Source organism: Mastigoproctus giganteus, chromosome 8 (genome assembly GCF_048544385.1).
Source record: "Mastigoproctus giganteus isolate SK-2022 chromosome 8, ASM4854438v1, whole genome shotgun sequence".
NCBI classification, from domain to species: Eukaryota; Metazoa; Arthropoda; class Arachnida; order Uropygi; family Thelyphonidae; genus Mastigoproctus; species Mastigoproctus giganteus.
Genome location: NC_143582.1, coordinates 138,903,777 through 138,927,293, shown reverse-complemented (window position 1 = coordinate 138,927,293; position 23,517 = coordinate 138,903,777). Strand labels below are relative to the sequence as shown.

The 23,517-nt window shown below is 35.6% G+C and overlaps 1 protein-coding gene across 1 annotated transcript in view; it reads left to right on the top strand.

Moving 5' to 3' along the window:
- The window catches only part of LOC150081851 (erlin-2-B-like), a 269,808-nt gene that overhangs the window by 165,078 nt on the left and 81,213 nt on the right, over window positions 1–23,517 (top strand). Inside the window, exon 10 of the mRNA XM_090379753.1 lies at window positions 15,915–16,004. Coding sequence (XP_090235879.1) covers window positions 15,915–16,004 — 90 coding nt within the window. The remainder of the gene's footprint in view (window positions 1–15,914; window positions 16,005–23,517) is intronic.

Here is a 23,517-nt window from a genome sequence, read left to right as displayed (position 1 = left end):
TAGTGCCCTGTTGTTGCAATAGTGACAACCCAGTTCAGTACGATATGTACAATGTATTTAGGAAGGATAGGGCAGATAGAGGGGGGGGGGTGATGGAGTCATGCTTCTTATCAGAAGCAGCCTGAGTGCAACAAAAGCTTTCCCAGATTTAGACACTTTGCATTCTAGTATAGAATCTGTATGGTGTGAGATGGTTGGAAGCAAAGTATAATAAGAGTGGGAGTAATCTACAGGCCAGGTGATTGTGAAGATTATGGCTTTAACAGCTGTAATTTTTGCACAACGCTCAGATACACATGATTTCTTCTCACCAGTTTTCTTGTGTTTCTGATAATACATTAAGTAAGAATCCTATGAAGAGACGAACATTTTTTTCTCATGACTCTTGAGTTCCCACTATTTCATTGGCACACTCAGAATACACTCTGCTGTCAGTCACTTCTTTTTGTCTGTTAAATCAGAGTCCATAAAATCTAGCATTTATTGTATTACACATTGAATTATTAGTTCTACGTTGCCTGTCTAATATTGAAAAAACTAGAATTTGTGAACTATGAGTAGTATCACCAAGGAATTAACTGTGGTTTAGTGTTTTTGTTTTTGAAGCAATAAAGTGAATTTATCGCTCGCTCGCTCTCTCTCTCTCTCTCTCTCTATATATATATATATATATATATATATATATATATATATATATATATATATATAATCATTGCTTTTTTTGGAATGGTACGGCGTACCGGCACCTTTATTAACAGTGACGGTTGACATTTGGATGCAATGCACTTTGAAATTTGTAATATTCCGTAATTTTTTTTTTCACGTTTACCTACTATTCAAATAAGCTTAAAATGATTTAACTAAATTTGCATTTTTTACTGTCTATTTTTAAGATATTTTCTATATAAAACTGTATAACCATTTTTATAATTCTAAATTACTCAGTCGGGCCTCTGTTTAACGAAGTCCTTTTGTAGCGAATTATTTTGAATTCCCCTTGGAAGTTACATTTAAAATAGTTTCCATTGAGTGAAGAAAATTTTCATATAGCAAACGAATTAAGAGAGAATTAACTCAGTATGTACTGTTCACATTTCTGGCCTTCAGGCAAGAAATGTGAACAGCTGCTGTGCGAATTAAGAGAGCTAACGCACTCTACAACTTAGTGGTACCTGCTAAAACCTATCTGACCACCTGTCCCATGTACAGAGGAGTCGCACTAGTCGATAGTGAGCAGATCATGTATTCCCAATGGGCTCTGGCCCACATTCTACTGCAGTGGTGTCCAACCTTTTCCTGTACAGGGGACATATTCAAAAAATTAAGTTAGATTTCTTTAGTGTGTTACATTTTCCACATCTTGTTGCATGTAAAATAAAATTGAAATATTCGAAAATTTTATTAAGTACAATACACAGTTACATTTACTGAACAAAACATTTAATGAGAAAATTTTTTTGATAATTAACAAAATTTAAAATGCTGTTTTAGTTCACTTTCCTCGCGGGCCGTAGGTTGGACACCTTTGTGAATCAACGGTAAGCGCCCCCGTTCGAGAATTAGAAAAGTGATTTTCTTTTACCCCGACAAATAACCATCTGTTGTTTCACGGAAGTGCGTTATCTACATTTTTCCGTAAAATTTCCCTGGCTCTGTTTACATGGCCACAGTACCTGAATATCCGGATGACATCGACATTTTGGACAGTTTCAAAAAAAAGAAAAAAAATTCAAATGTAAAAACTAGTGACAATACCAATGACGAGCGAAGGAAATCGAGGACAACAATGGTATTAATCCTTCTAAACATGAATTGTTGGCATTTGGTGAAAGTGAAGTTAGAAAATTGTCAATTAGGTTACAGTTAAATGAAAGAGATGCAATTCGTAGATACCTAATCGATAAGAAGGTTTCGAAAGAATTGAAGAATTTGATGAACACTCTGAGTATGATACCAACTTCATCGAGTGAATGTGAATGCGGATTTTCAGAAATGAATCTGATCGCCAGCTCAACCAGTGCTTCGTTGATGACAAAAACAGTTTCTTCACTACTATTTCTTAAAATTGTAGGCCCACCTCTGACACGCTTCGATTTGTGGCTGCTTCAGAAACGCCTTTCAGCTACGACACACAAAGAGGAAGAAAAGAAGTCGGCACAGGACAGGGGTTGGCAAACTGCAGCTCGCGAGCTACATGTAGCTCTTTTAACATATAACTGCAGTTCTTTACAGCTCACATGAAGCACAATTTGAAATGGAGTTAAGAGGACTTAAAAATCAAGGACATGGAGTGCAAGACTAAAATGCCTTAAAACTGAAATTGAGGATTTGGAGAGGCAAAAGGCTGCCCTTGCAATTCTACATAAATGGATGGCAATAGATGAGTTGAAAAGGCAAGACCAAATTGTGTTTGGTACTCGGAGTAGCTTGCCGGACCCATATATAAATTTGAAAATATTTGCATTTGGACTACTCTCAGTTTTTGGTTCTCTCTTTTTTTTTTTTTTTTTTAATTAGATCAAAAATGGCTCTTCACTCAAAAAAGGTTGCCGAACCCTGGCATAGGGTGTCAGATGAGAATTTAATAAAAATTTTAAATATTCTACAAAAACTTTATTATGAAATTATTTTTACTTATGTTATTATTTTTTACTTATTTTACTAATTTTTTATATACTTGAATAATAAATTTATGCTTAATAAATTGTATGTTAATACACTTAATTTGTTGCTCTTATTCTAAAAAAAAATTACTACTAAAGTAACAATATCAGGGGAAAAAAAATTTCAGAGTACTTTTCATATCCTATTAATTTTCAATTTTTCCTGATAGCAAAGAATGAGTACCGGCACCTATTTTTTTACAAAAAAAAGCACTATATATAATTATACATATATTTGAATAACATTGAAAATAGTTGGAAACTGAATCTTTCATAAAATAAAATAAAAATAAAAAGGTACAGCAAACGTCAGAGGCAGCAAAAACCATATTCCTCTACACGATGCTTGAAATATAACCATAGAAATAAATTAGAATAGGAATTAAAAATAAAAATAATACCAGCAGTATGGCAAGACAAGAGTGAAAATAACCAAAATTAAACTTGACGATAAACCAACAGGGAGCGAAGAGAAGGGTAACAAGAGTAAAAATATTGCAGCAGAAACTCTCTAAGATAATTTAGAACATCTAAATATAAGGATAATAAAATAATTGATTAAATTTCGAAAGCCAATTAAATAGAAAAATTAACGGCGCCCCCTCTGACAGGCACCAGGTCCAAATTTTTATGAAATATCACTAACAGAGATGTAAGCCACTACAATAAAATAAAATAAAACAAAAATAAACCAGAAATAGTGACCATTACGCCCCAGCTCAACAAAGGACCACAATGCCAATAATGGTCAGAGAATTGCTGCGTTTCGATCACTAAACAAATCGCCGCAAAGATGTGTCAACTGAAAGATCAGTCCACCACCCGATCCACAGATCGAACCGCCAATGCAGAGGACTTAAATAGCGGTGGTCCTGATGCAGTGAAAATTAAAAAAATAGAACAGATACGAGCACTCCAATGAAAAGCCACACTACTGACAAAAGTAATCTTAACCAGATTATATAGAAGAGTAATGATTTATTAACGTTCTTTAAACGTTTAAACGTCTTTAAAAAAGTTAATAAATTGTAACAAACTGTAACTAATACTTATGGGCCATTACACTTGCTAGAGCAATTATGCATTACAACCATAATGTGTATAAAATATGTTGTATAATATTGAAGATAATTCAAGCAGACAATACCAAGATGGATTTAAAGAAACGCAAGGGATATAAATATATTTTAAAAATATATATATATATATATACATAAAACTTCTCATTGTCTACCCACAATCTAGGTGACTTCAACTGGGGCCAAACCACCCAGACTGATGGCAAAAAACAACAAGGAGTTCTCTTTTTCTGTAATGATCAATATCTGCTAAGATATATAAATTCAAAGATTAAGTAATTTGAATCTAAACCAATTAAAGGTAGTTAAAAATTTTTAGAATCAAAAGAAAGATAGTATAAATGTAAGCATAATATAACATCGTTGACCCAACATGAAAATTTTTAATGTTGACCAATGATGTTAATAACATGGTTGACCCGACAGAGAATGTAATTTAATAATTAAAATAAGAATAAATGTATAGTATAAGGCATATCTACCGTAACCGGGACATAATGTAGTAACAACAATAGTCGTCATGAAATAATAATCCCTCTAGTGAGTATATATGTGGTAACCCCTATGTGATGGATATGGTAAAAATATATTAAAATTAAGTTAACGCAAAAAGAAACATGCAGATAGTAAGAAGAATAAAAACTAATAGAGTAGGAATAATAGAACCTGAACTCCATGAAGGCGAAAATATAGTAGTACAAATAAGTAGTTTCTTCTACATCCTCGGATTACCCTAATAATTTCGGAAAAATAAGAACAAAAAGTGTAGGACAGCTTAAAGACAATACAAGATATAAGTTGTAACTTGGGTATGCCCGAGATCGCAAACCCATTTCTATAGTAGGATCCTGAGCTGAATTTGCATGTCACCTTAGCGTGAACTTAAGTATATACAGTGTGATTATAAAATAAGATAAGATAAGATAACATAAAATTAAATAAATGATACACTATATTTTGCAGGACGAGGGGTACAAGTTTTCTAAGCCTTAAGACACCAAGAAAGCAAAGCGTATCCTATGTACATAATATACATGGCTCTAAATCTGTAATTATGGTAATTATATTGAAGCAGTGGGTTCAGAAAATAAATTTTTGAAATTAATTATATTTATCGCCTTTCTGAAGTGGTATTTCAGGTAAGCAATAGGGAAATTATTATTTATCAACTTATTGTACAATGCTATTATGTTTGCTGCACAGGTTGTGTTTTTATTGCAAATAGAAGCAATCCTCAGGCATTGAGATAATATTAGCATGCCCTGATTTCAATATATTAGATCTCCAGTTTGTAAGGCCGACTACATTGAAATTAAATGCGTCTCTTTTATTATATATGTTTACATCTATATTATTATGGAATATTTCTATACGAAGATCCAGATAATTTGCTATAGTATCAGAACTATTAGTTTTTTCCAATACAAGTTCTTCTGGATATAATCTGTTGTAATCCTGAACAAAATGTGGACAATTAAACACACGGACGATTAAAGATCCTCTATGTATCCGAACATAAGTAGGTTATCTTGGAATGTTCTGTAGATTATAGATAGAGGGTTTGCAATTATGCAGGATGCTGGACTTCCCATAAGAGTACCATTCACTTGTAAGTATAACGAAGTTCCGTCATATACGTAATTATTAAAAAATTTTATGTCGGGTCAACGATGTTATATTATGCTTACATTTATACTATCTTTCTTTTGATTCTAAAAAATTTTTAACTACCTTTAATTGGTTTAGATTCACTTAATCTTTGAATTTATATATCTTAGCAGATATTGATCATTACAGAAACAGAGAACTTGTCGTATTTTGCCATCAGTCTGGGTGGTTGGCCCAGTTGAAGTCACCTAGATTATGGGTAGACAACGATAAGTTTTATGTATATATATATTTATATATATATATTTTTTAATATATATTTATATCCCTTGCATTTCTTTAAATCCATCTTGGTATTGCCTGCTTGAATTATCTTCAATATTATACAACATATTTTATACACATTATGGTCATAATGAATAATTTCTCTAGTAAGTGCATTGCCCCATAAGTATTAGTTACAGTTTGTTACAATTTATTAACTTTCTTTCCATATTACTCATATAAATATATACATAAGCTTTGCTCAGGTTCAGTATGCACTACCAAAGATAACTTATTCTATAACATACTCTTATTTCTTAATTTATACCTTCATGGATTTTATGAATATGCACTTGGGTTGTTTATATATTAACAATTGACATTAACTTTGTTCTTAATAAATATGCAACTTAGAAACTCTTATAAAAACATGCTACATCAGCAGAGCAGACTAAATTTGACCGAGGAGACTATTTCTGCTCTGGATAGTGCTCCTAACTATGTTAATATACTGACATATACATAAATAACACACACTTCACAGAGCAATCTAGCATATAATGCTTCTGACTCTAATATTCGAGAACCATTTCTTAAATTTCAACACCGTAATAACAAATTATGTCTTACTTGTCCTTATATGCCTCCAAATCATGCTACAATTAATATAAATGCACAGATATTTTGCAAAATGAATAATGTTATATATATAATCACTTGTCATACTTGCAGTGGTAAATATATTGGTCAAACCAGTAACAATTTACATATCAGAATGAATTTACATCATTTAGACATTAATACTTACAATAACAAGTCTAGTAAGAAAACAGGTAATCTTGAACATGATATTGAATTTAGACATTTCCAAAAGCATACTTTTGGTAATATTTTCATTTCAATACTTAATGTAATTATTAACACAAATGAAAGATTACTGCAAGAAGAAATTAGCATGTTACAATATAAAACACTATATCCATACGGACTGAATAACAGATTTAATCAAAAATACATGACTAATAATTTGAAAGATATTTGTGTTTATAATATGTTTCAAATTGCTGAACTACATATATCTAAATGCAAAAGAAAATATAGTAAATCTAAAACATTTAAGAGCAACCGAGAACAGCTAGGGGATTTCACAGATTTATTTAAAATTTGGGACACTGATCCTATAAACTTTGGTAAAATACATAATACACTCTTCGGTGCACTCAAAGCCCTAAGCAGGAAAGCTAATAATTATGTCTTTGGATCTTGTCACCTTATGCACATTATACTAAACATTGTTAAATTCAGAATTAATATTTTGCATATTAACAAGCAACCAGAAAACTCTATCCTTGTCTTATATTTTCAAAATAAAATGATGGATAATTTGGATATACATAGAACTATTAACTTACGTAGCGATTTGCTACCTATTAATAACTTACATATTAATATCAGATTTAGATATGCTAAACCATTTGGTCTTAAAGCATGTAACTATAAAATAATAGCTACAAGCACCAAATACGGAGGATGCGGAAAGGTTAAGGAATGACCACCGCATATCCTGGAGCAATATGGCCTTAGTTGCTAATGCTCCTAAAAACCAAACAACAACAACAACAACAATAGCTACAAGCCTTCACAATATTAACATTGGACAGGATATTTGTGTTTGCCACAAGCCTTCATTTCTTAGATACGTAGATCCTAATCATAACCGGGGATTTAGATATAATCCCATATCCCGAGCTTAGAGATTTTATGACTTGGTTTTGGTTTCGACCTAATCTACCGATTAATAAATCAACTGTTAAAAAACTGTTATATCTAGATTTATTAAAATACTGCATAAGATCTGCATACAATTATAACATACAAGTAAAATCAAATTAAATAAAAAGTAAAGAATTGCCAAAGAAGAAACCACATCTCCCATAATTCCTTATAATTAGTTCACTATCTTACAGTATATCATGTTAAATAAATATGTTTTCAATACTAAATTTTTTTTTATTCTCAAGGACCATTGTTATGTACAGGTACTTTTTTTTAGAACCTATACTACTTAGTACTGTGCATGGGTTGAAGGTTGAAAAAAGATACTTGTTGACGACATTAGACTTGAACTTACACAAGAAGGAAGGTTGTTCCAGAAAACAGAAATTGAATGAATAAATGAGGAAGTAGAAAAGTTGGTTTTGAGTTTGAACTTGGACAGTAAAAGTATGTTGACTGGTTGCGTCACGTGTTCAGATTGCTTTGAAAGAGAGAGAGAGAGAGAGAGAGAGAGAGAGAGAGAGAGAGCGGGAATTATAGAAGACAATTCAGAAGAACAGTGCCTGTGGAAGTATCTATAGAAAGGTCTATGAGACAGATAGTGGAGAGACTCAGTTAGAAATGAGACTGTTGTGCGGTAGCACAGTGGTATCATCACCATCCTCTCCACACCGGGTGGAAAAGGCCTGGGTTCGAATCCCGTCAATGACACAAGGAATTTTAATGAGCTTTTTTCACTCTGTGGCTGTGTTAGTCAGTTTCAGACAACATAAGTATGTGGGTAGATATAATCAGTTACGGGTGACCCTAATATTATAATTTTTTTTTTTTTTTTTTTTGTTAGAGATGAGACATTAATTAACCTAACTGCCCTCTTTTGAATGGAATCTAGAAGCCTGAGAGAGGTTTTGGGGGGCACCGCCCCAGATGTGGGAGCAATATTCTGTGGTAGACCAGATTTGCAATTTCTACAGAGTAAACAACAGTTTGGAAGAAAAGTAAAGCCAAGAGAAAAAGAGAAAACCAAGTTTTTTAGATGCAGAGGAAACAATTTTTGTAATGTGCTTTATGCGGAGAGATTAGAAGGGTAATCCTCAAGGTTTTGCCTAGAAATCGGAGCATCATTGAAGATAAACATAGGAACAGAAGAATCCTTTTTGCGAGATATAAGACAGGACTTGAAAGGAGTTAAAGAAGGATTGAAATTAAGTTATCTTTGCCTCATTGGAGAATTACCAGGAGATCAGCATTTAAGGAAATGGTAGTGGATATTCGAGAAGTTGGGGCTATTTGAGCAGAGCAAGTTTTCTCAAACTGGAAGGTGGAATGCAATGTGCTATCGTCAGCAAAACTATGGATAGAATTTCTGGTCAATGGAAGAAGGTCATTAATATACAAGAGGGAAAGAGTGGGAGAAAGAACTGAATCTTAGGGAACACCAACATTAGTGGAGAAGTTAGAAGACAGAGAGCCAGCTACCATTAACCAGTGAGCGGTCAGAGATAAAATTGGATAGTTAATTACAAAAAACAGCTGGCAAACCATAGGATGGAAGCTTCTTTAAAGACCTTTTTGCCAAACACAAACGAAAGCCTTGGAGATGTCAAGAGAAACTTGACATCTCCAAGTTTGACTGCTTGTGTTTCACCCAACTTTTCCATTGAATTTGTCCATAAATAGGTAACTAGATAGTATGAATCAGAGCTGTAATACTCAATATGTTCTACGTTGATAATAATATAAGTAAATTAATAAGAGGAGTATACCTCAATATAGTACGTGGAACACTTCCGTATGATACCCTCCAGAAATTAAAACGGAAAAAACGAAAAAATCGACAACTTACCTGTCCATTAAAGTAAAATATAAATAATTAAAGTAAAATATAAATAATTAAATAATCAATTTAACACAATTCAAAATCAATTCAAAACAATTAAAATTCAAATTAACGCAATTAAAAGAATCTAACGAAAATATTCATTATTTTCGTTAATCAATTTTAATCAATTTTAATTGATTATTTAATTATTTATATTTTACTTTAATGGACAGGTAAGTTGTCGATTTTTTCGTTTTTTCCGTTTTAATTTCTGGAGGGTATCATACGGAAGTGTTCCACGTACTATATTGAGGTATACTCCTCTTATTAATTTACTTATAAATAGGTAACATAAGCCAGAATATCACCAGTGTATCTACTCTGACTTAATCCATACTATTGATTGTTGATCAAACGGAATGTTTCTAGATAGTTTAAGAGTTGGCAGTTAATTGATTTCTCCATTATTTTAGAAAAAGTAGAAGTAATTGCAATGGGGCAATAATTGGGAGGGATTTGTCACCCTTTTTACGACCTGGCTGGATATGAACAAATTTCCAAGCAGAAGGCAAAACATCTTTGGAATAAGGAAGTAAAAAAGTGACAAAGAACATAATTAAGTTCAGGAGCTCAGGTTTTGAGAACAAGTGGTGAAATACTATCAGGACCTGGAGCTTTCTTAGCATCAGATTCATCAAAATCCTTCTGACATCCTTTTGACTTAAGACCACAAGAGATATTGAATGGGGTGTTTGAGGTGATTTACTATCATCAGTGCATGAGTTGGAAGAAAAATAGGATACCAGCAGGTCAGCTTTATCTTTGGCTGATGTGGCAACAGAACCATCTGGTTTTGACAGAAGTGAGAACAAAGATGGGCAAAAATTGCAGCCAATAGTTTTAGCAATAGACCATAATTGTCTGCTACCATTGGACAAAAAGCAAGTTTTCTACTCTTAGCCTGTTCAAAATTTAGTTTGGACTAATTAATAACTGCTTTACAAAATATAAATGATACTTAATAATAAAAATTATTATTATGCTATATCGCTTATAAAAACATAGTACTGGAAATATTTTGTAATAAAAATCCAGAAGTATACAATTTCAGAGAATATAGGCTTAGTGATTCACTTTAAAAATGTTATGTTGAAAGGGGGTTTGAGAGTTAATAAAGGTTGGGAACCGCTGCATTGCGGTAACTTGCCCTTTATGCCATACTGCTCCAATTTGTACAGCAGTCTTCCATGTGTAACAGTCAAGGGTCTGGGTATATTCTTACCATGTGTACGCCATATCCAAAATTTCATTACTTCATACAGCATGTCCACCCACTTTTTTTCTTACTATACAATACACCATGAATTCTCAAACTAATAGAGCAAGATTATCTGCGAAAAGATCTAAACCTCCCAAGCACTTCCTAATTCATTTCACAAATATACATGGTCTCAATTCTAATCTCAACGAGGTCCATTTCCACTTGCAGTCTGCCAAACCTCATTTACGTTTTCTGACAGAATCTCAGTTATCGGTTGATTCAGCTACTGCTCATCTCAGATTCCCAAATTATTCGTTGTATGATTCCTTTCGCCTCAAAAGTGGTACTTGTGCATATGTCCGTTCAGATATTCTCTGTCAGAGACTTGACAATTTGGAATCTCCTCTCTTTGATCTTCTCTGGTTTAAAATCTCTCTACCTCATTGTGTCAAATTCATCTGTTGTCTCTACCATTCTCCCAACTCCACTAATCACTTGGAGCTCTTTGACTTCCTCTCTTTGTAACTTGACTTTCTCCAGTCCTACTTTCCTAACAGTGAGGTAATTTTCCTTGGTGATTTTAATGTTCACAATTCCACCTGGCTTCCATTTTCTAGTCACACCGACCCAGCTGGTCAAGATGCTGAGGCTTTTGCAATTACTAATGACCTTGCACAGATTGTTCATTTGCCTACAAGAATACTGGACGATCATAACCATACAGCCAACACGCTTGATCTTTTTCTCACAAACGTTTCTAAGAACACGGTCGAAGTGAGAGATCCTTTGGGCACTTCAGATCACAACTTGGTGATTGTCTCTTCTCCAATAGAGCCTTTATCTCATAACTATTCCCAACCTCGTGTTGTTTGGCATTACACGAATGCAAAATGAGATGACCTCCGAGATTTCTTTTCCTTGTTCGGATTACTGTTTCAAAATTTCTGATGTCAGCGTTTGCTCAGATTGTGTCAGTGAAATTATTCTTGCAGGAATGGAATCCTTTATCCCACGCTCCACTTTAAAATCTTGTCCTTTATCTAAATCTTGTCCTTAACCTTGGTTTTCCAATAAATGTGCTAAAGCTGTTCAAGAGAACAACGTTGCATATCGTAATTGGCTTGTTTCTAATTCTTCAGTTTCATTTTCTGCCTACACCAAAGCTCGCAACAATTGTAAAGCAGTTATTAATCAGTCCAAACTAGAGTTTGAACAGGCTAAGAGTAGAAAACTTGCTCCTTGCCCTAATGGTAGCCGAGCATTTTGGTCTCTTGCCAAAGCTATTGGCCGCAACTTTTCGTAATGCAACTTTTCGCATCTCATTTTTCTTTCAACTCATGTATTAATGATCTTGGTAAAACATCTCCCACCATTCCCAACACGTTCCATTCAATGCCTCCAGTGGTCTTCCATCAAAAGGATGTCAGAAGGATTTTGACGAATCCTGGTTCTTAGAAAGTTCCAGGTCCTGATGGTATTTTTCAACTTGTTCTCAAAACCTGTGCTTCTGAACTTACTCTCGTTCTTTGCTGCCTTTTTTCACTTTCTTATTCCAAAGTTATCTAGTTATCATTCCATTGCAATTACTTCCATCTAGTTATCATTCCATTGCAATTACTTCTACTCCTTCTAAAGTAATGGAGAAATCAATTAACCACCAACTCTTAAACTACTTAGAAACCTTTTGTCTGATCAACGATCCCCAGTATGGATTCTGTCAGTGATGATCCCCTGGTGATATTCTGGCTTATGTTACCCATTTATGGACAAATTCAATGGAAAAATTCGGTGAAACACAAGCAGTCTCTTGACCTCTCAAAGGCTTTCGATTATGTTTGGCATAAAGGTCTTCTAAACAAGCTTCCATCTTATGGTTTGCCAACTGTTTTTTGTAATTTGTTATCCAGTTTTCTCTCTGACCGCTCACTGTGCTTGATGGTAGATGGCTCTCAGTCTTCTAACTTCTCCACTAATGCTGGTATCCCCCAAGGTTCAGTTCTTCCCCCAACTCTTTTCCTCTTGTATATTAATGACCGTCTTCCATTGACCAGAAATCCTATGCATAGTTTTTCTGATGATAGCACATTGCATTCCACTTTCCAGTTTGAGAAACCTTCCCCTGGTCAATCAGCTTCACCTTCTTGAATATTCACTATCAATTCCTTAAATGCTGATCTCCAGGTAATTCTCCAGTGGAGCAAATACAACTTAGTTGATTTCAATACTTCTAAAACTCAGTCCTGTGTTATATCTCAGAAAAAGTATTCTTCTGCTCCTGTGTTTATCTTTGATGACACTCCGCGATTTCTAGGCAAGATGATATATCTCTTTTGGGGATTTCCCTGATTTCTAATCTCTCTTGGCACAAGCCCATTACAAATATTGCTTCCTCTGCATCTAAAAAACTTGGTTTCCCCTTTTGCTTTCTGCATTTACTTTTCTTCCAAACAGCTGTTCACTCTGTACAAATCGCAAATCCATCCTACCATGGAATATTGTTCCCACATCCAGGGCGGGAATCTCTCTCAGGCTTCTAGATTCCATTCAGAAGAGGGCAGTTAGGTTAATTAATGACTCCTCTCGAACAGAATCTCTCCACTCGCTGTCCTGTAGACATAATGTTTCTGCTGCATACATTTTCTACAAATACTTCCATGGGCACTGTTCTTCTAAATTGACTTCTATAATTCCTGCTCTCTCTCTTTCAAAACAGTCCGAACATGTGCCACCACCAGCCAACATCCATTTATTGTCCAACTTCAAACTCACAGAACCAACTTTTCATCTTCCTTGTTTATTCATTCAACTGCCGTTTTCTGGTACAACCTTCCTTCATACATATTTCCTGAAAATTACAGTTTACAGAAGTTCAAGTCTAATGTCAACAGATATCTTCTTTCGTCTGCTCAACCCCCAACCAATGCACGGTACTATGTACTATAGGTTCTAATACCTCTTGTATTTGAGGTTTCCATTTAAAAAAAAAAAAAAAATCAATCACTTCCTCATATAAGCTATCAAAGTCTGCATGCAGCTTATAAGTTGCAATTTTCAGATCACTGCTTTTATATACAGATGGCTCAAAAACCGAATATCATGTGGGAGTGGCAGTTTACTTTTCAGACACCACATTGGCCTAAAAACTCCCAAAAGACTACAGCATTTATACTGCAGAACTGCAAGCTATGATGTTAGCACTAAACCAAATTGAGCATACAAGTTCCCAAAAAGCATCATTTTCACTAACTCCCTTAGCTCCATGATGGCAATACAAAATATCAATTCTAAAAACATCCACTACCACAGCAAATTCAATACCGAGTATCAAAACTTCTAGAACAAGGTCATAATATTAGATTTTGCTGGATCCCAAGTCATGTTGGAATATATGGTAAGAGCTGCTAAAGAATCCAAAGCATCATTTCTGCATCAGAATATATCCCTTCCTTCCTCCAACTACAAAAAAGTTATTCATCAGTGGGATACATCACTGGCAACAGCAATGGCAAGTCTTAACCAATAACAAACTGCATCAAATTAAAAATCTACTCCAACCATGGAAATCCAGCATACAACAAAACAGACATGACGAAGTAATGCTTGCAAGGTTAAGAATAGGACACATTCATTTGAGAAAGTGTCCTATTCTTAACCCATTTATCTCTTGCGAGGAGAGGATCCCCCTCTGTGTCCTATCTGCCACACACAACAAACAGTGGATTTGCAGCCGAGCACCGAAATTGCTTTAAAGATTTAATAACCAAGCATCATTCCCTCACTCTCAAAACCATATTGGAAGACAGGAAAAATAGAACAGATGGTTTTCAGTTCCTCAAGGAAATAAACTTCTATTACCAAATATGAAATTAAATGTTATAAAATGTATTAAGCTATACATACTCCTTGATCCTTGGAAATTATTTCAATGTGCATTTTAGCCACAGTATCTCTTGTGCCAAGAACTCATATCAATCAAGCAAAAGGATTTTGTGAAGCTTTCAAACATTTTGAAAAAAATGCATGATTATTTCCAGGAGAATGACACTGACATGGAATGAAGTTCCAAGGTAATAAGAAATTTAAAGAAAGAAATGAATCCCTACATGATTTTGTACAATGAGAGGAAGAGGGACAAAGCACAACCCAAAATCAACACATTTTTCAGTCCAGAGTTAAGAAAACTCGACATCCCAGGACCATCAGATTAATAAATTCATGATTTTAATTGGAATTTAATGTTTAATTTTGATACATAATGTAGTTTCTTACCACATAATTATATACTTATGTAATATAGAATATTTTGTATGTACAAATTCTTGAATATTAAATATTCTGACCGACATTTGTGTGTCTTTTCAATACTGTTTATTATTGATTAGGAATATCCTATGGCATAGACCGCAATTCACAAATACATGGTACCTTATGGGAAAATCGCCCTCACTTAGCGCTGATTCACTTAGTGCTCTGTTTTTCCAGAACGAATTATCAGCATTAAGCGGGGATCACTTGTATTTAACAAACAAAAATTAAAAAATTAAAATTAAAATTTTAAATTTTAATTTCTTGAGTGAAATTAAAGTCACACAATGTACAAAAATTACATTGTGTGACTGCATTTGTATTCATTTTTTTATAGTTTTGATTTGAACTTTAATTTTGTCCATTTTGCACCCTGAGATGTGCCCATAAAGAAGTTGAAAAATGTTTTTATTTATTTAATATTTATAACAAGACTACAGTTCAATATTATTTGTTCTTTTTGTACATTTAGTATCAGAATAATGAACAAAATTTTAAAGTGGACAAAATTAAAGCTGAAACGAAAACATCTTTTTTTTTTTAAAACCATTTTTTTTCCAGAAAAAAAATTTTAATGGTCTACTTTAAAATTTGTAGTATGCCAGTCATCAAGTGATTGGTGATCAGCATACAGAAATGTGTCTGCAGGCATATCTTTTTTGATATCATTCATTGTATAATATTATTTGATGTGTCATTTCTAAGCTGCAAAACTGAACTTTGGAAACTTGAAAGTAATATTTCTAGGTAAATGATTGTATGCTTCTTTTTTGGTTGTAAATATATTGTATGGCATTTATGAGTTATGCAAAACTGCATAATTGCAAAAGAGAACACAAAACTGCATATATGAATTTATTGCACATTAAAATATTACTTCTTTAGATAGTAACAACTTTAATCCAAAATAAATTTATTTTTCTATACAGTTTTGTATTCTTTTCTTACATTTTGAAAGAAATTTTCTTACATAATTTCCAACGTCTCTTGTGTCTTGCTTTGATAAAGAGAAATGTATCAGAAAAAAGTCAGCAATAAAATAAGCACTTGGTTTTTAGCTACATCTGTTGGGGAGGGGAGGGAGGATCCATTGGCTAGAAGTGTGATAATGATTTTTTTTTTGTTGTTTTTTACAGATGCTCAGAAAGTGGCTCAAGTGGCTAAAATTCAGTATGAGCAGAAGATCATGGAAAAAGAATCACTAAGAAAAATGGCCAACATTGAAGGCAAAGTTTATTTTTGATTTTCAGTCAAAGACCATATTTTTTCTTTAATTTAATTTAATATTGAGTATTAAAAAATTGTTAAGTTTAAGCTGAATTATGTGCAAAAATGTGCATTTTAATTTATAATATAAAACATGCTGATAGTTTCGCACACTAAAAACATGTTTTTAAACAGTTTTTTGTGGAACTCTACAGATAAATGAACATTTAATGGCTAGATAAAAAAAAAATTCAAAACCAAAAGTAGTTCTCAGCCATTTTTCTTTAACAACATATATAGTTTAGAAATATAAACCTATAAAATATACTGATATTTCCATAAAAATAATTCAGCAATTGAATAATTTGTTTTTCTAAGACTATTTTTTTGTGGTGGAGGCTATCACCGACATTCTCTCAAGTATGTCAAGCTAAGCTTGCTATTCAGGAGTTTAAAATGATGTGGGAATTGATATTCAGGTGACACTCAAGTCGAGTGGGCTGAATTTTGCCGAAGTTCAGTTGGTCTATAAAGCTATAAAATATGCTGATACTTCCATAAAAATAATTCAGCAATTAAATACTTCATGTTTCTTAAACTATTTTTTTGTGGTGGAAGCTGTCGCAGACATTCTCTCAGGTATATCAAGCTGGGCTTGCTACTTGGGAATCTAAAATGATGTTGGAATTGATACTCAAGTGACACTCAAGTCGAGTGGGCCGAATTTTGGCAAATTTTGGTCGGTCTATAACAGCCAAATCCTCTGTTTCCACGTTCACAGTGTTGGGAATGTTGGTAATTCTAGGTATAACTCCAATGAGTAAGTCCTGAAATATGGCATCTATTATACTAGAGATGACTACCCAGGTGTGAACCAAAGTAAGCAGGGTTTGAGGTGTGGTGCCCACACCACACCATATAGAGGAATGCTATCCTTCTATTACCAGGCAATACTAGGTGGTAGATGACTCTCATCGGCTAGTGCAAACCAGCACTTTGCTTACTTGAGGCTTGAAGTGGATCTGGAGACAAAATCTATGTTTAGTCTCCAGATCAAAGATCTAGCAACCTTCCCCCCCATCACTTCCATCATGCCCCTCGATGTGGGCACCTGTACGTGGTGAGGGGCCTCCCAGTGATGCTGCTGGCCTTCCAGATTAGCATCACTGGGATCTAACACCCATACCTTGGTTCTAGGGTTACATCATTGGAATCCAGTGTGTGTAGCCGTGCGCCGCAACTTGTGGAAACTTGGAAAGGGGCATCCTGGTAGTTAAGGGACCCAGCCTTGATACACCACTTCGTTCTTTGACAAGACGGGCGGTCCCGGAACAGTCTGACTGGGATCAATCGGCAGGTGGTTCTTATTGCTAGGGTCAACTGCGTTCCAATAAGTCTCCCTCCCTTTGGTCCTGAGATGGGATCAAGGCTTATTGGAAACATGGGTATGGTGCTCCTAAGCGAACTTGGTGTCCCATTCATGTGCGATGAGTGGACATCCCATTGTAGGGCTCCGTGGTGGGTGAGTACTTAGGGCATCAGAAATTTTTATCTTACTCATTTAAATCCTATTTATTCTGGGTCCCCAATAAGGCCCCTACATAATCAGAGTGAAAATAATGAAAACGCCTCAGTAAAAAAAACCAAAACTGAGGACATACCACCATCAGTGACACTGCCCTTCCTCATTCTCCATTCCACCAGAGAGCAATCAATCGGGAAGATGTCACCTTTCTTATCCGAAAAGGATTAGAAAGGTTGGCAGGATCACCAAAATCCATTAGACGACTGCGTTCTGGTGACCTTTTCGAAGCTTCAAGTGCAAAACAAGTGGAAAAAATCCTGAACTTTACATCCATAGGGCCGACTGGGCTAGCCAGGTGGGTAAAGTGCCTGCCTAGCAACCCCAAAGTTGCGGGTTCCAATCCCGCCTCGGGCTTGGATCAAAGTACTGCAAAAACTTTGGGAGGTGCACTATGGCCACAGAAGCCGATGCGCCAACAACTACCAAAAAAAAAAAAAAAAAACATCCATAGGAGGAATACCTATCACTGTAACTGCCAACATAACTCTGAATTCTTCATGAGGTGTCTTAGCAGAGTGAGACCTTCTTTATGTCTCTGAAGAAGAGATCTGTTCTGAATTGAAAGAACAAGAAGTGACGGCTGTCAAGAGAATATCAGTTCAAAAGGATGGGAATCTCGTTCCTACCCGAGTTCTCATCCTAACATTTAACATCCCACGGCCACCAAGTTCCATCAAGGCAGGGTACTTAAACGGCTCAGTGAGGATTTACATTCCAAACCCACTGAGGTGTTTTAAATGTCAAAAATACGGCCACTCACAAACAGCTTGTCTTGGTAACCCTGCCTGTCCTCGATGTGGTGCAAAAGACCACGAGAGCAAGGAATGTTCAGCTTCCAAACCAATCTGTGTAAACTTCCAAGGAGAGCACCCTGCCTACTCTAGAGCATGCCAATTGTGGAAGGATGAAAAAGAAATCCAAAAACTAAAAACAGAGCTGAATATCTCCTACCCAGAGGCTAGAAAATGCATCCAACTAATAAATAGCGGGACACCTTCGTATGCTCAGAATGTTTCTGCAAAGTGCATTATTGGTACACAAACTGGGATGACTATACCACCATATTCACTCTGATTGCATGCTATTTATTGAGTTCACAAAAAGCCCACTCAAAAAACACAGTCCACTGCCACTCCTAGTGCTCTGCCACTACCAAAACCAAGTGGTAAAGAAAAGCCAAAAAGATTGGAAGAGCCACTTGTAATACTAGAAACAATGGATGTAGAGGATAAGGAGGTACCGGACGAATCAGTCTTGGAACTCTTCACGGAGGAAGAAATGGACATGGGACATCCATAAATGGACATCCATACTTCCTCAAAAAAAGATAAATCCAAGACTGACAAAAGTAAGCCCTCAGCACCTTGGAAGTCGCCTGATAGACCCATAGTGAGATTTTTATTAACCATCTGCTCTATTTATTTGCCACCTAGGACTGACATCTCCCAGGGAGACCTTGAAATGTAGTTGCCTCCCCCTTTCTTACTTCTCAGGGATTTTAATGGACATAACACCCTGTGGGGTAGTGCTAGCAACAATGGAAGGGGACGAGTCATAGAGCATATGCTAAATGACAATGACCTCTCCCTTCTAAATGTGGGAACCAACACATTCTTTCATATGCTTACCCGCACGTTTTCTGCCATTGATCTTTCTATCTGCTCCCCTTCTCTACTCCCTTCACTCACTTGGGAAGTGGAATAGAACCCATATGGAGGTGATCACTTCCCTGTGATAACTTGCTTACACAGCAGGCAACAGTGTCTTCCTTTCAGGTTACCACAGTGGAAGACTGAACAGGCTGACTGGAATGCCTTCCAACATCAGGCAAATTTTGTAGTCAGTCAGAAATCTCTCAATGATGCAGTCACATACATCACAGAAAATATCGTCCGTGCAGCTGCCAATGCCATTCCAAAAACATCTGCCCAGTTTACACCTTTTTCCAAACCATGGTGGAATTCACAATGCACAGCAGCAAAAAAGGCTCGAAACAAAGCTTGGGGGATATTCCGCCAATGTCCTACCACGGTCAATCTAATAGCCTTTAAAAGTGCACAAGCCAAAGTATGCTACATTCACAGTCAAAAGGAATCATGGATCCGTTTTACATTGTGTATTACCCAGTCTACCAGCACTAAGGTGTCTGAGATAAAATCTGGAAAATGAAGGAAAATATACATTGATCCTACAATATAATGGATGTATTAGTATTATTATTAGCCATATGGTGCAAGGAAACCTGAGGCTTATGCTGCACCAGCCAAAAAAAAAAAAAAAAAATCCGCATTACCCTGAGAGAGAGAGAGGGGGGGGGGACAGAAAAAGTAGAAGGGAATCACCAAGAAAGAGAAGAATGATGATATCCAGCTCAGGACCCTGGGTTTGCCAAGCCCATACTCACCAGATGTGAGCCCCTGGGGTATCTCAAACATATCTGGGATATTTTCCTGTTCCCCAGTTCCTGGTCCTGAAACATAAAAGAGAAAAACAGGCACTAAATTTCACACTGAAAGACCTTTGTCCATACAATGTTCCTTTCACTCTGCAGGAACTAAAAATAGCTCTCAACTTTTCCAAGGCAAGTGCCGTTGGACCAGATAGCATCCATTATGAAATGCTTAAACACCTTTCACCAACATCTATGGATTGCCTGCTTGTTCTGTATAACAGTTATATTAAAGAGCAATTTCTGGATTCCTGATGCATGGCAATTGTTCTTGCTTTTGTGAAGCCAGGAAAGGATCCTAAATTCCCTACTAATTACCGTCCTATAGCTCTGACTAGCTGTCTGTGAAAAATCCTGGAGAGAATGGTTAATTTTTGTTTAATGTGATATTTAGAATCGAATGATCTTCTCTCCAGCATTCAGTGTGGCTTCTGAAAAAACAAGTCAACTCTTGATCACTTAGTTAGACTGGAACCATCCATCCTGGGTGCTTTCCTAAAATGAGAACATTTGGTGTCGGCATTCTTTGACATGGAGAAAGCATACGACACAACTTGGAGATTCGAGATCTTAAAATATTTGCATAGCCTCAGTCTTAGAAGGCATCTCCCTATTTTTATTAAAAACTTTCTTGCCAACTTGTCTTTTCAAGTTCGTGTGGGATCCTCACTCTCTTGCTCCTTTTGCCAAGAGGAGGGAGTACCACAAAGATCAGTATTAAACTTTTTGCCATCAAAGTAGATTCCATCACAGAACAGTTTCCTCCAACTGTAAACAACGCTCTCTATGTTGATGACTTTAGCATATTTTATCAGTCATGCAACATGAGGGTTATTGAAAGACAACTGCAACAAGCCATTAATCACCTTAATTCCTGGGCACTTCCTAATGGATTCAGGTTCTCGCTGCAGAAGACCGTTTGTTTACACTTTTGTCGTAAGCATAATCTTCATCCTGAACCTAAATTAAGGCTTGGACAAAATGCTATTCCAGTAGTGTCGGATACAAAATTCGTGGGACTTGTGTTTGATAAAAAGTTAACCTTTCTAGAACATATTCGTCAATTCCATAAAAAGTGCACGAAAGGACTAAATATTCTCCTCTCTCTCTCTCTCTCTCTCTCTCTCTCCTCTACGCGCTGGGGAGCAGACATGTGCATCTTACTACGTATTTATCATGCACTTGTACGATCCAAAGTAGATTATAGGTCCCAGGTATACTCCTCCACCAGAGACAGTGTCCTTCGATGGCTCGACCCTGTCCATCGTCAGGCTATCCGTATTGCTACTGGAGCATTTTGAACATCTCCTGTCCAGAGCTTATACATCGAAGCAAACAAACCACCGTTACTGCTTTGATATAAGCAGTTGTCTTTAAAGTATGCTTTAAAACTGAAATCCCTGCCAGACCATCCTACTTGGACATCCATTTTTGAGCCACGTTGGGAAAATTTGTACAATGCCCATCAGACTGCCAACTGACCTTTTGGTATTCGTGTCCAAGAGCTACTCAGAGAGTTTAACATCATGGTAGACAAGGTTGCACAAACACCAAAGTAAACTCTTCCACCCTGGCATGCTCATATCCCATCATGACTTTTCCCTTAAGAAATGGGTAAAGTCTGAGACTCCATCTGTTTACTTGCAGCTCCATTCAGCACACTGAGCTGAATGGAGCTGCAGGTAGCCGAGCACTCCGACTTCCTGCTAATTTACGCAGATGGCTCGAAGTCGGAATCTTGTGTAGGATCTACTGTTGTCTTTCCAGACACTATATCTCAGCAGATTCTTCCTGAATCCAGCATATACACTGCAGAACTGCATACCAAAAAGTTAACCTTGGATCACATTAGAACTTGTCAATAGCAAAGGCCAATAATATATTCCAATTCTTTGAGTGTATTACAGGCTTTATTATCTCTGAGACACAATTCTCATTCCATTCTGTCTCAGATTCAGAAGTTATGAACAAAAGTTTGATATTTTCTTCTGCAGGATTCCTAACCACATTTGGATTAGGGGAAACAATTTGACTGACACTGCAGCCAAATCAGCAATTTCTACTAATAATCATTGCTGGGCAGTCCCCTATACAGACTACAGACAAATAATACACAACAGGATATACTCCTAATGGCAAGATTTATGGCATTTGCACATCCCCCATGGACTGAATGTATGCAAATGTGTCCCCAATTCACAACAGGGAATCAAAGGGTGACACGAGTAATTACAGACCAGTTAGTTTAACTTCTGTTCCAGGGAAATTATGGAGTCACTAATTATAGAAGCACTTAAGGATTATCTAGACAAGACTGCAGTTATAATTCAGACACAGCATAGGTTTGTTAAGGGGAAGTCTTATGTGACCAATTTGATTGGATACTATGATGTGGTCACAAAGTTCCTTTTATTATTCCCCCTATTATTATTATTATTATTAATGATAATAATCCCTAATTTCCCCCTATTATTATTATTAATGATACTAATAATTTAATGAATTGGAAAAAAAAAATTTTGGTATCATATACTTGGATATTAGGAAAGCTTTTGATACTGTTGCACATGGAAGACTGCTGTACAAATTGGAGCAGTGTGGCAATAAGGGCACATTGCTGCTGTGGATAAAAGGATGGTTGAATGAGAAAGACAGAGAGTGGTAATCAATGGATACTGCGTTTTAAGGACTAACGTTATTAGTGGAGTCTCCCAGGATTCGGTGTTGGGCCATTGTTATTTTCTGTATTTATTAATGATATTGATGAAGGTATTGATGAAGATATTGATGAAGGGGTTGGGTTTGAGAGTAGCCTGTGCGGCCGCAGCTATTTTGCAGCTCCTGGAGAAGAGAAGTTTTTTCTGATTTATTTTCTGTTTTATTAGCTTAAATAGGTATATTTACTTATTTTCTAGAGTAGTTTTATATTCCAGTTACGATACTTAGTTTAAAGTTTAACTTGATAGAGATTTTGTGGGTATTACTTAGTATCGGTAACAGTATCAAATCCATGTGTTACAAATTGCAGCTCCGTTGAACGATAGGTTTTTAACCGTATTTAGCCGATTTATTAACCAATTGTTATATCAAATTATTATCTATAAGTAACTATAGATCTAGTCAGGATCCTTAGTTTATTCTAAATTGAGACAGCGAGATTTGGAAGTTAATCAATACTTAAAAGTCCGTAGAAGTACCGTTCATAATTACCGCCATTGTAACACGATACAGCATATCAGGAATTCGATAGCATTAGCTTTGGTATAGTGCATAATATAATATTGTCAATTAATCAGTAAATCTATTAATCTTGTTAAACTTCATTGTCAATTAAATTGTACTTTTAACTATATATATATATATAACGACTTAGAGTACAAACATAACAAATAATTAATACATAACTTGATACGGAAATTATATAAAGGGAACTCGTAGATAACACTCGATACTGAAAAATAAATATAGCGTTATAACTGTGTTGGGATACTAGTTTAAG